The 11,654-nt window shown below is 36.5% G+C and overlaps 1 protein-coding gene across 1 annotated transcript; it reads right to left on the bottom strand.

Moving 5' to 3' along the window:
• Positions 1 to 6,113: 6,113 nt before the first annotated feature.
• Positions 6,114 to 7,064, bottom strand: LOC138177677 (olfactory receptor 51A4-like). Its single transcript, XM_069108887.1, has one exon. The coding sequence runs from the start codon at positions 7,053 to 7,055 to the stop codon at positions 6,114 to 6,116; it is 942 nt and encodes a 313-aa protein (XP_068964988.1). The 5' UTR covers positions 7,056 to 7,064.
• Positions 7,065 to 11,654: the final 4,590 nt, after the last annotated feature.

Here is an 11,654-nt window from a genome sequence, read left to right as displayed (position 1 = left end):
ACAGAGAGAGAGAGAGAGAGAGAGACAGAGACAGAGAGAGAGACAGACGGAGAGACAGATGGAGAGACAGACGGACAGAGAGAGATGGAGAGACAGACGGAGAGACAGAGAGAGAGTCGGAGAGAGAGAGAGATGGAGACAGAGAGAGAGGGAGAGAGAGAGAGATAGAGAGAGAGAGAAGATAATGTGCCCATGAAATAATTTTATGTTTAATCTGCATTATGGTTAGGGCTGGGGGTAGGGGATGGTGTCTCTCAGCCGACAGAGGATCTAGATGGGTTTGATGCTCAATGACAGAGGCATGTGAGAATTGTAGATAACTTGACATTTAAAGGTTATGGACATTTATTGGAGGTGTTATTAACTTAGAGTGTGTAAACATTTTTAAATTGATGACTATATTTCTGTATAATTGCTTTCCTATGAATTTTATTTTATACATTTAAAAATATTATTCTGAGGAGTTCATAAGATTCATCAGATTGCCAAAAGGATCAATTATGTGAAGGAGTTTAAGAACTCGTGACTTAATAGAGCCCTGGAGTCAGGAGAACTTGAGTTCAAATCCAACCTCAGACACATACACTTACTAGCTGTATGACATTGGGCAAGTCACTTAACCTCAATTGTCCTGCCTTCCCCCCTCCCAAAACACACACACACAGACACACACATTCAAAGAACCCATGACTCAGACCCTGAGGAATTTAAAATCAGCCAGCCATAAAGTACATTATCCAGGATTTCTGAGGATACAGAGAAAAAAGCAGGAATATCATTCATCACTTTCTTAAATCTCGACCATCAACAAAACAAACATATTTTATATATAAAATTTTATATATAAATATATAAAATATATTTTATATATAAAAAATTTGTAGTATTTGAGAATTTTTATTTTTGGAGGGGGAAAGGCAGGGCAATTGGGGTCAAGTGACCTGTCCAAGGTCATACAGCTAGTCAGTGTTAAGTGTCTGAGGCTGGATTTGAACTCAAGTCTTCCTGATTCCAGGGCCAGTGCTCTATTCACTTCACCACCTAAGTGTCCTATTTGAGAATTTCTGAAGCATAAATACTCATACTAGAAATTTAACAATTGTTTCTTGCAGTCCTGTTAACACTGATTCCAGCATAACCTAGGAAAGTGGTTTGAACCATAGACAATGAGAAAACTATTCTCATTTCTTTCTTCAGAGAACTCATGAAAAATTAGCAAAACACTACTGATTATGCCAAAATTCTTGTTCTCAGTTAATTAGAAAATATCCTGAACAGGTATTGTTCCATAACTCAAAGACAGAGGAAAAGATGAAACTAGTGAGGTGACAGGCACCAAAACATGGATCATAAGGAATCTGTCACTTGGTTCCTAATTTTGTTACCATCTAGATCATTATCTTTAAGAAATTCCAGTTGGGTGAGGATAGCAGGAGGCACAGATAATAATGTCTTGCCATAACATGCTTACCCTTGATTAATTCATTATTCTGAAATATAGTTTTCATATTCTATTTTCCCAACCCCAAATGACCTCTACTTTGATTTCCACAATTGCCTCTAACCAATCTTGTGACCTTCTACTTCATGTGAACCCACCTTTCCAGCCAGGTTATTCTTTCCTACCCTTCCTCCCTCCAATCTTAAGAATATGCTTTATAGAGACTTTAAAAATAGTACTTTCCTCAATAATGCTTCCATTTAAAAAAAGTATTTTCTTCAAAAACAACCTATAAGGCTTGTCTCTTATGTCCCTTAGAACAAATGAGGGTATATTATATGGATTGACTAATATGGACCTCTTAAACTGAGCTAATATAATTGAACCTATCTAGAGGAACCCCTATCAGACCTAAATATAATCAGTGTTTTTCAGCGGAGAAGTGGCAAAAGGCCCCAAAATGAGATGTTACTTATCTAGGTTGAGGCTAAAATCTGTCAGTAAAAGCTTACTTCCTCAGAAACCAATATATTACCCCATCTTTCCACTAGTGGGGTCACATATAGAAAGGGTAGAGAGGCAGAGATGAGAGTTCACAGAATCATTCCCCTTAAGAAAATATTTAATCATTTAAAAAAAAAAATCTGCATCCCCCCGCCCCAGTCTTCAAAGCTAATTAAGGGAAGGGAGTTAGGATCTTGAACCTAAATCCAAGGGTTAATGATCCCATAAATAACACTTTAAAGATGGGAACTCTTCCTTAAGGTGTTATAGTGTTCTCTCCAACATTATATTTTATTTCACATTTTCACCATGGGCTCCATAGGCACTATTATTGAATGGGGTCTTTGTACCTACTTGCAGTTTGTGGTTGAACATAACACTGTTCATACATGTTTTCAGCTTATTATTTTTTAAATACTTAAATGTTTTTACATATTTGTTGAACTGTTAATATATAATACATCTCGTATCATTAAAGTTTACCTGACATTATGAAAATAGGCTTTGGTAGTGAAAGATGTTTAGGCTTCTGATATATTTTTAAGCGATTCAGTACTTGATTTTTACATATATATATATATATATATATATATATATATATATACCCACACACAAGACAAAGTGTTTTGGAGATAAAAGATTCAGAAAATGTTATCCAATTCAAGAAATTTGGAAAAAAAGAAAGATCACTTTCAGTTAAAAGGATATGGGAAAGATTAAAAGGTTTCATATAATCTAAAACCAATGATGTAAAGGAGGTTGAAAGAAAGACTTAAAGTTGACTAAAATCCACTGCCGTACTTTTAAGGGGTTTGCAGCTAAAATAGAAACAACAACGAAGATATGTGTATTAGCACGTAGATGGAACAATAACATCATCAAATAAATTCAATTTGACAAATATTTATTAAGTAGCTGTTATGCATGGAGTACTAATATGAGAGATGATGAGTAAATAAACATTTGTTAAGCAACTACTGTTTCATATATTGTGTTGTGTTATATAGAGTAAAGAGTGCTGGCTTTGGAGTGAGAACACTTGGATCCCAGGGTGTCATATTATTCCTGTGACTGTGAGAAAAAAAAAATCTATCTATCTATCTATCTATCTATATCTTCTGTATTACTCAGTTTCCTCAACTGGCAAATGCAGGGGTTGGACTGAGGTGATTTCTAGAATTAAAAAATAGGATCTTTTAAAATTATAAGATTTGGAGCCAAAAGAGAACCTATCTAGTAAAAACATTCATTTGATGGATGAGGAAACTGAGGGCCAAAAAAGTTACATGACTTGTAAAAGATAACATAAATAGTGAGCTGTATAGTCAATACTTCAACTTAGGTCCTCTGTCTCCAAATTTTTCAACTCTTTGCAGTATAATCTTTCAACTGCATTGTCTCTTACCTTTCTACTTCAAAAAGGTGAATTTTAAGTAGTATGGAAGTTGATTATTTCATTGGTGAGATAGGGAAGAGGATGATATATAGAACAGGTACAATAAAGCATTCTCAGATACTTAGAGAACCTACTTTATGTGAGTCATTTTTGTTTCTTTTATTTTATTTTTGGAGGGGGGAATGCAAGGCAATTGGGGTTAAGTGACTTGTCCAAGGTCACTCAGCTAGTATTTCAAGTGTCTGAGACCAGATTTTAACTCAGGCCCTCCTGGGGCTCTATTCACAGTGCCACCTAACTACCCCACAAGTTTTCACTAGATGAAGACGCTCCCCTTCAAAGAGTCTAGGGAGAAAGAAAAGCATATATAGATGCATTAAAAATAGTATAAGTTAATATAGAGGATTCCCTAATAGGTTCTTCCAAAATAAACATCTCCTTGACATAGGAACAATTACCCTGAAACCAGGGGTGGCCTCAGGAGCTCCATTTCTATTACTGTTGTCTGAATTTGGGATTGCTTTTCTTCTTTCTCTCCCATTTTATTTTTCCTTCCCTCCCTTCTAGTTGATGCCTTGATTTTCCTCCCCATTCATGCTCAGGGCCCACTTCTTGATACAGCTGAGAGTCTACCCTAGTCCAAAATGGGGCACTATATCTTTAGGATTATCGTGGCAGTGCCAGCCATTTCCTGGAATCCACAAAAGGATATAAAAGGGTTGGAGTGGGGTAGTAGCAAAGGTTCTGTATAGGAAATTCTATTAAAAGTAGGTCCGTATTCTTCAGCAGCTTTGACACATTGGATTTCCTGTTACTGCCGCTCAAACTTCATCAGCCCTTATCCCAGTCCTTACATCAGCTATAGATATGGCATTTGTTTGCCAAAGGCTATATGATCTACCCCAATGTAACTTAAATTTCAGTGAGTCTCTTATCACAATTCAATGGAAAGAGATGTTCCTGGAATGAAAAACTGGTTTTTGGAAGGCATTTTCTTGTAGAGAAACATCCCACAGTTGCGAGATTCTTAGGTATCATTAGAAAAATATTAGTTCCATGAAAGGCAATGTGGTATAATGGATAGAGGGAAAACCTTGGAATTGGGAGGATCTGGAGTCAAGATTGGCCTCTTAAACATACTGTCTGTGTGGCTCTGGTCATGTCATTTAACCACTAAATCTCCCAGACAAATCTCTAATACTATACATTGCAGAACAGTTGCTTCTCTGCATTAGTACAGGGGGTTTCCTCACAGGGAGCACCCCAAACCAATGCAATCACAGGTTTGGGATGAAACAAAATGGTTAGAAGGGCAATAAGTATTCTTCTATGGGTTGGCCTGAATAACTAAGCCACATATATCATATACTATCTATGGGAATATATATCTCAATTTTTAAAAATTGCCTTACAAATCCATTTGGAATCATTAGATCATATATTTATAAATGAAAAGAACTCAAAAGGTTTTATTTAGTTTAGGCACACCTTTTATAGACAAGTAGACCCAGTCCCAGAAAGCTTATTTGACTTGCCTAAGATCACACAGCTAAGAAGTATTTGAGGTAGAATTCAAACCCAGGTCTTCTGACTTCAGAATCAAAGCTTCATTTACTATACCATATTTCTGTCTTTTACATGGAAGTGAAACCCTTTCATGATGAGTTGTCTTTGTATAACTGTATGTTTGGTAATAAGTATGTCAATAGATGATACATGAATATACAGACAGACAGATAGATTAGGTAGATAATTAAATTTAGATAAATAGATTAATAGAATGACAAATGAATGAATACATAAATAGTAAATAAATCTTTTAAAGAAACATATAAATGAGGGACGGCTAGGTGGTGCAGTGAATAGAGCACAGGCTCTGAAGTCAGGTGGACTTGAATTCAAATCTGGCCTCAGGCACTTAAAACCTGTGTGATCTTGGGCAAGTCACTTAACCCCAATTGCCCTCCAAAAAAACAAAACAAAACAAAACAAAACAAAAAGACCATATGAATGATAAAGTGCTATGGGAATTCATAGGAACTAGTCAATTCATACAGGAATGGTTAGGAAAGAGTTAATATTATTTTTATTGGGCCTAAAGGGATGGGAGGTAAAGAGCAGTGAAGTCATCTCATTTATATTCATTTTGGGAAGATATTATGGGAAACTTGAGATTTTTAGGTGCTCTTAAAAGAATTAATGACATCTGTCTTGACAGTAGATTAAAGGGGCATAAGATAGCATTCCAGATACTCTTTGAGTTTCACAAATTTCGAGTGGAACAAAGAGGAGAGTGTTGACATGGGACAGGATGTTTTGCCATGATCTTTGGTGATTTAGAGAACATAGAAGGTATGCTATAGAGTTGACAATTAACAATGTTATTATCTTCAAAAAGAAAAACCAAAGAAAAAAAGGTGGACCCCCTAAGATATGGGAGAAAAATAAACCAAGGAGAAAAATAGGTCATTCAATATAATTCTCAAGTTTATTTGAATCAGGGGCATACCTAATCTAAACATCTGATAAGTCACTATGCCCTAAAGCTTTTTCGGAAAGAGGAGTCTACATCTCAATCACTCATCCTTATGTTTCACCTACACTAAATTTCTTGACCCATCTTCCTACTCTAATTATTTCTTTCTTCAGTGAATAAGGGTTACTAATAAGCTTTTACAGTTCAGAAACTTTTTAAAGTTTCCTTTGACTTTTTGTTCTCTAAGATAATTCAGCATTGATTTCCTATCCCTTCTTTTTGTTCTTTCGCTTTATTCATCTTCTCTTCTGACCCATCTTCTCCAGAATCTTCTCTCTGATCTGCCTGGTCTTCACACAATACACAATGGGGTTCATGAGGGGTGGCACCAGTAGGAAAACGTCAGCCATGAGGATGTGGATCAGAGGAGAGACATGCCGGGCAAAGCGATGGAGCATTGCTGCACTCAGCATGGGCACATAGAAGATGAGAACAGCACAGATGTGGGAGATGCAGGTGTTGAGAGCCTTGAGTTGTTCTTTGGGGGCTGCAATGCCTAGCACCGTCTTTAGGATCATAATGTAAGAGAAAGTGATAAAGATTAAGTCAAGCATGGTGGAAAGAGCAGCACATAGTCCATAGATGATATTCACCCTGTTGTTGGAGCAAGCCAGTTTCATGACATCCTGGTGGAGACAATAAGAGTGAGAGAGGTGAGTCTCCTGACAGTATGTTAGCCGTCTCAAAAGGAAGGGAAGTGGGAGTATCAAGACAAAGTTTTTAGCAGCCAGCACAAGTCCTATCTTGGTCACACGTGAACTGGTCAATATGGTGCTGTATCTCAGAGGGTTGCAGATGGCTACATAGCGGTCAAAAGCCATGATGGAAAGCACTGATGCCTCAGTGACTGTGAAGAAGTGGATGAAGAACTCTTGGGTGAAGCAGGCAGTGGCATGGATCTCTTGGACATCAAACAGTAATATCCCCATTGTAGTGGGTAAGGAAGAAAGAGATAGACCCAAGTCTGAGGCAGATAGCATGGAAAGGAAATAGTACATGGGCTCGTGAAGGCTGGCTTCAGTCTTGATGAAGAAGAGAATGGTGCAATTGCCCAATATTGCAACAATATACACTGAGGAAAATGGGATGGAGATCCATATGTGGACATGCTCTAGTCCTGGAATCCCAATCAGGAGGAAAGTCAAATCATCATAATTCGTAGCATTTATAGTAGACATGGTAAACAGCAAGAGGGAATAGACTGCTGCCTGAGGAGGTTCCCAAAATGAAGCCAAGGCAAGCTATGGAAGGTCTACTACCTCACAAGGATGAAAGAAGTTTCTTGAAGTCACTTAATCCTTCTCCTCACGTTTAAAATCAACTAAATGGTGAATATAAACAGAAGTGAAAAATAAGCAAAGAAGTGAATCAAAGGGAATTCCTTTTTTTCTCTCAAATACTTAATTCACTTTTTGATCAGTATCAAACAGCAAAGGATCATATAGAAAGAACTGAAAGGTATTTTATAGGCCATTTAGTGTAACTCCTTATTTTACAGATAAAGAAATTAAGAACCATAGAGGCTAATTGACTTACCCAAGGTCATACTGCAGAATTCAAAACCAATTCTTCCACATATAAAGTCAGCACACATTCTACTGCAAAAAAACAATTGTCTACAAAATTAAGATATCTGTTGAAGAATCTGACAGCAGCCTCCTGCTTAAAGGTTTCTTCAACTGACACTTAAAATAGCTACTTTGGCAAGAGTAAAGAAGTGATGATAAGAATGATAAGTTTCACTCTTGCTGATTCCCTGACCATGGAGAGGAAACTGGTTATAGATGACAGAACATAGGACTTAAGCATCAACAACTGGTACACTCCACCTCTTTCACTTACTACCTAGGTAACCCTGAGTGAATCACTTTGAGAAAAAATTTTGTCATCTGTAAAATGGGGATACTAGTACTTATCTAACAAGCTTTTTGTCAAAATAAAATAAATTAAAGCATCCAAAGATCTTTGAAAATTAAAAATTACATATAAACGAGAGAAAACATTAATAATACATCTATTTCAATCTTAGCTCTTTTTATTAAGAAAATGAAATCATTTAAAAAAAATCAGGAATGTTAATGGGCATTTAATCCAATTCATCAAGTTCAACAAAATGCATGAAGTGCTTACGTTGTACAGAATGTTCTGCTTGAGAAGAGTTAGAGGAAAAGACATAGTTTAAAAATATTTGAAAGATGATCATATGGAAAGAGGATCAATTAGATTTTGTGTCCTGAGAGAAAACAATTAAGGCCAATAAGTGGAAGCTACAGGGGGAGATTCAAGCTTGACATAATTTCATAAAAATTAAATCTGACTCCATATGGTATAATTTCTCTATGACATTCCTGACACTGGAGATGTGAGAACATGGTGAAATGGGAATGTAAATTTTTAAGATCTTCCCTGCCCCTAGGCTAAAGTGCACTTGGAGCCTGGAGTAGGAGGCTTGTTTTTGAGTAGATACTTTTTGATTGGCCAGTGGGTCCAAAAGGTTGTTACATTCTCTGAGCCAGGAGAAAGCTATATAAGCCCTGATGTGTAGCTTTGCTTTGGGGCTCACTTTGAGAAGTGTTCTGTGATTTGATCTGGATTATGGGAAGCCGTTGTTGAGAGCCCCCCCCCGGCTTTGAAAAACCCAGATGTTGAAACTGAGATGTTGATTTGGTATGGATGTAATGGTTGGAGAGTTTGGAAAGCTGTCTACTTGATTTGTTTCTGTCTTGATAATTCTGCCTGTATACTTTGAAATTCAGGGTGCTGACCTTTTTCCCCCGAACAAGGTAAACGATACATGTTTGACTGATTAAAGTGAGCTTGTTAACCCATTTTGAGTTGCTTTCCTTTATCAAAGCAGATCCAAGAACCTGTGGTGGCAGCAACCCTGAGGACGCTTGGGGTGCTTGCTGCTACACATGGTTAGCAGATCACTGTTTGTGATATTGTAATTATGTAATTTTGCTCAAAGTGAAGTTGGATAAAATAGTAATAATATTGCTACTGAGAAATTTTGGTGCCTACTGAATAACTAAAAATAATCAGGTAACCAGAATTATACAAATAAATATTGCAACCTTTCATAAATCGAGAGATAGCCTATACTTTCAGTACATGTGCAAATTCTAACATACTCTTGAGAATTAAACAAATAAAATTTACTTGGAGAAGACATCATTTCAGACAAAACTGCTGCCCCTAATCACCTAGGAAAAATATTAAACCATAAAAAAAATCAAGAATAATGTTCTAAATTGATGTTGCTATATAAATTGCTTGAAATGTCAAGCTCCAAAGAAATGATAAGCTTAAAAATTATAAATGGACTTAGAAGAAGACATCAAAGCCATGTGGGAACAAGATGATACATGAATCATTCCTGGCTTCCTATCAGTCATTAGAGGTATTCTGAAGAAACTTTATATGGACCTACAGCAAGCTGACTTATGTCCCCAAAATTTTATTTGATTACACAAGGCAATTATTTTATTCTATTGAGCAATGGTCCAGAAAACAGCAAAGGTTAAAAAGATAATAAGACATTGAATTGTCTCAGGTTCCTTTCTATCTCCAATACATCCAAAGAGAAAAAAGTATAAGATAGTGTTAATAATGAATTTTTATAGAATTTCTTTTTTTTAAAAGTATTTTATGAAGATAATTTCATTGGATCCTCTCAATAACCATGAAACATCGGTGCTATTATTTTCCTGATTTTATATATGAGGAGATTAATATTCAGAGAGATGATTTCTTAGGTTTGCTGTAACTCCTGTGTTTGCTGCCCCAATCACAAAAAATGCTCCAATCTCCTACAATTATTGTGATAAAGAGAACTATGGAATCATAGTCTCAGAGACTCTCAAGGGTCTTTTAAGGTAAAGTAACCTGGAGCAACCATTGACCCATTTCAAGAATTTTGTCTATCTTATCCCGGACTTGTGTTAGTTCAGACTCTGTTGGTGTACCTCCATTGATTGACCCATTTCAAGAATTTTGTCTATCTTATCCCGGACTTGTGTTAGTTCAGACTCTGTTGGTGTACCTCCATTGATAGGGAACCCAGAAACTCACTGGAAGTATATCCTACTTTGAAATAGCACTGGTATGTGGTGGACAGGTAGCACAGCGATTAAGAGCACCGGCTCCAGTGTCAGGATGACCTGGGGATCGAATCTGGGCTCAGACACTTAGCACCCACCCAGAAACACCTAGCCGTGGAACCTTGAGCAAGTTAACCCCAATTGCTTAGGGGTGGCCAGGTGGCTCAGCGAGTAAGAGCACCGGCTCCACCGTCGGGATGACCTGGAGATCAAATCCAGGCTCAGATACTTAGCACCGCACCTAGAAATAACTGTCAGTGTAACCTTCAGCAAGTTACTTAACCCCAATTGCTCAAAAAAAAAAAAGAAAAGAAATAGCACTGGTAAAGGGTGGCTATGTGATGCAGTGAATAGAGCATCAGGCCTTGAGTCAGGAGGACCTGAGTTCAAGACCAGTCTCAGACACTTGACACAGCTACTAGCCATGTGACCTTGGGCAAGTCACTTAACCCCAATTATTCTGCCCCCCCCAAAAAGCCCCCCCCCAAATAGCACTGGTTTTTAGGAAATTCTTCCATAACCAAAGTCTGCCTTCCACTAACTTTTGCCCTTCAACTTCTATTCTCTTGAACAGGACAAAAGAAAAAATCTACTCCCTTTTCTAGATCATATATACCACCCCAAGCTTTACCTTCTGTACGTTTAACATCCCCTTGCAGTTAACAAAATTAGGCATAATGTTCTCCTATTATATTCTTTCAATACATAAAAACCAGACTAGTACTCCTTCTGTGTTCTGAGCTTTTGTGTTAATATAGCTTTTGTTCATCTTTTTTTTTCCTTCAGATAAAACTTGGACTAGTTTGTCCTTTAAGACTGAAAAGTTTTCATCTTGTGATTCAGTGATGGTATGAACTATACTGTAAGGGTTATTATATAAATATATATATATATATATATATATACATACATACATACATACATGTTATAAGGTGTGTATAAAATCTGTGGTTATTTAGTCACTCAGTCAACAAGCATTTCTTTGAGAATTTTACCATACCAAAAGATTGTTAGTCTTTTAGAAGAAAACCATACAAATCTTTAGCCCACTTTCTTCCCTATATGAGAGATAGTGTCATGAAGTGGAAAAAAACACCAAATTAAGAGTCAAAAGACTTGTTCTTGAGTACTGGAACCAAGAAATTGTGATACAGGGAAAAGAAAAGGAACAAGCATTTATTAAGTGGCTACTATGTTAGGTATTTATACCAAGTACTTTACAAACTTTATCCCATTAGATTCTTACCACACTTCTAAAAAAGGAGGTATTTTTATCCTAATTTTGCAGGTGAGGAAACTGAGGCAGATAAAGGTTAAGTTACTTCACCAGGGTCACAAAGTCAGTAAGTATCTGAGCCTGGATTTCAACTAAGGTCTTTTTGAGTGCATGTCCAAATTATTCATTGTGCTACTTAGATTCTTCTGTTAGTGAGTATATAATTTTCTCAGCCTTTAATGCTGCAGGTGAAACATGTACAACTCAGAAAGTCATTAAGAGGAAAACACTTTGAAAATTTGAAAATTTCATATAAATATATGTTATTGATTTAATAAACTAGATAAAACTAATTTCCTATAATTGGTTGTGTGACTATGTATATCCACACATATAGATATATAGGTATATGTATATATTTATGATTACATATATACATATTGATTCCAAATTCAGTACAC

The sequence above is a fragment of the Petaurus breviceps genome, unplaced genomic scaffold (genome assembly GCF_028583685.1).
Source record: "Petaurus breviceps papuanus isolate PSGF00001 unplaced genomic scaffold, PetGlider_PUasm1.0 90444, whole genome shotgun sequence".
Classification (NCBI taxonomy): Eukaryota; Metazoa; Chordata; class Mammalia; order Diprotodontia; family Petauridae; genus Petaurus; species Petaurus breviceps.
This window is presented reverse-complemented; position numbering and strand designations above follow the sequence as displayed.

What these genes read in the sequence shown, in the direction of transcription:
- LOC138177677 (XM_069108887.1), bottom strand. Translation starts at nt 7,055, where the DNA reads ATGTCTACTATAAATGCTACGAATTATGATGATTTGACTTTCCTCCTG.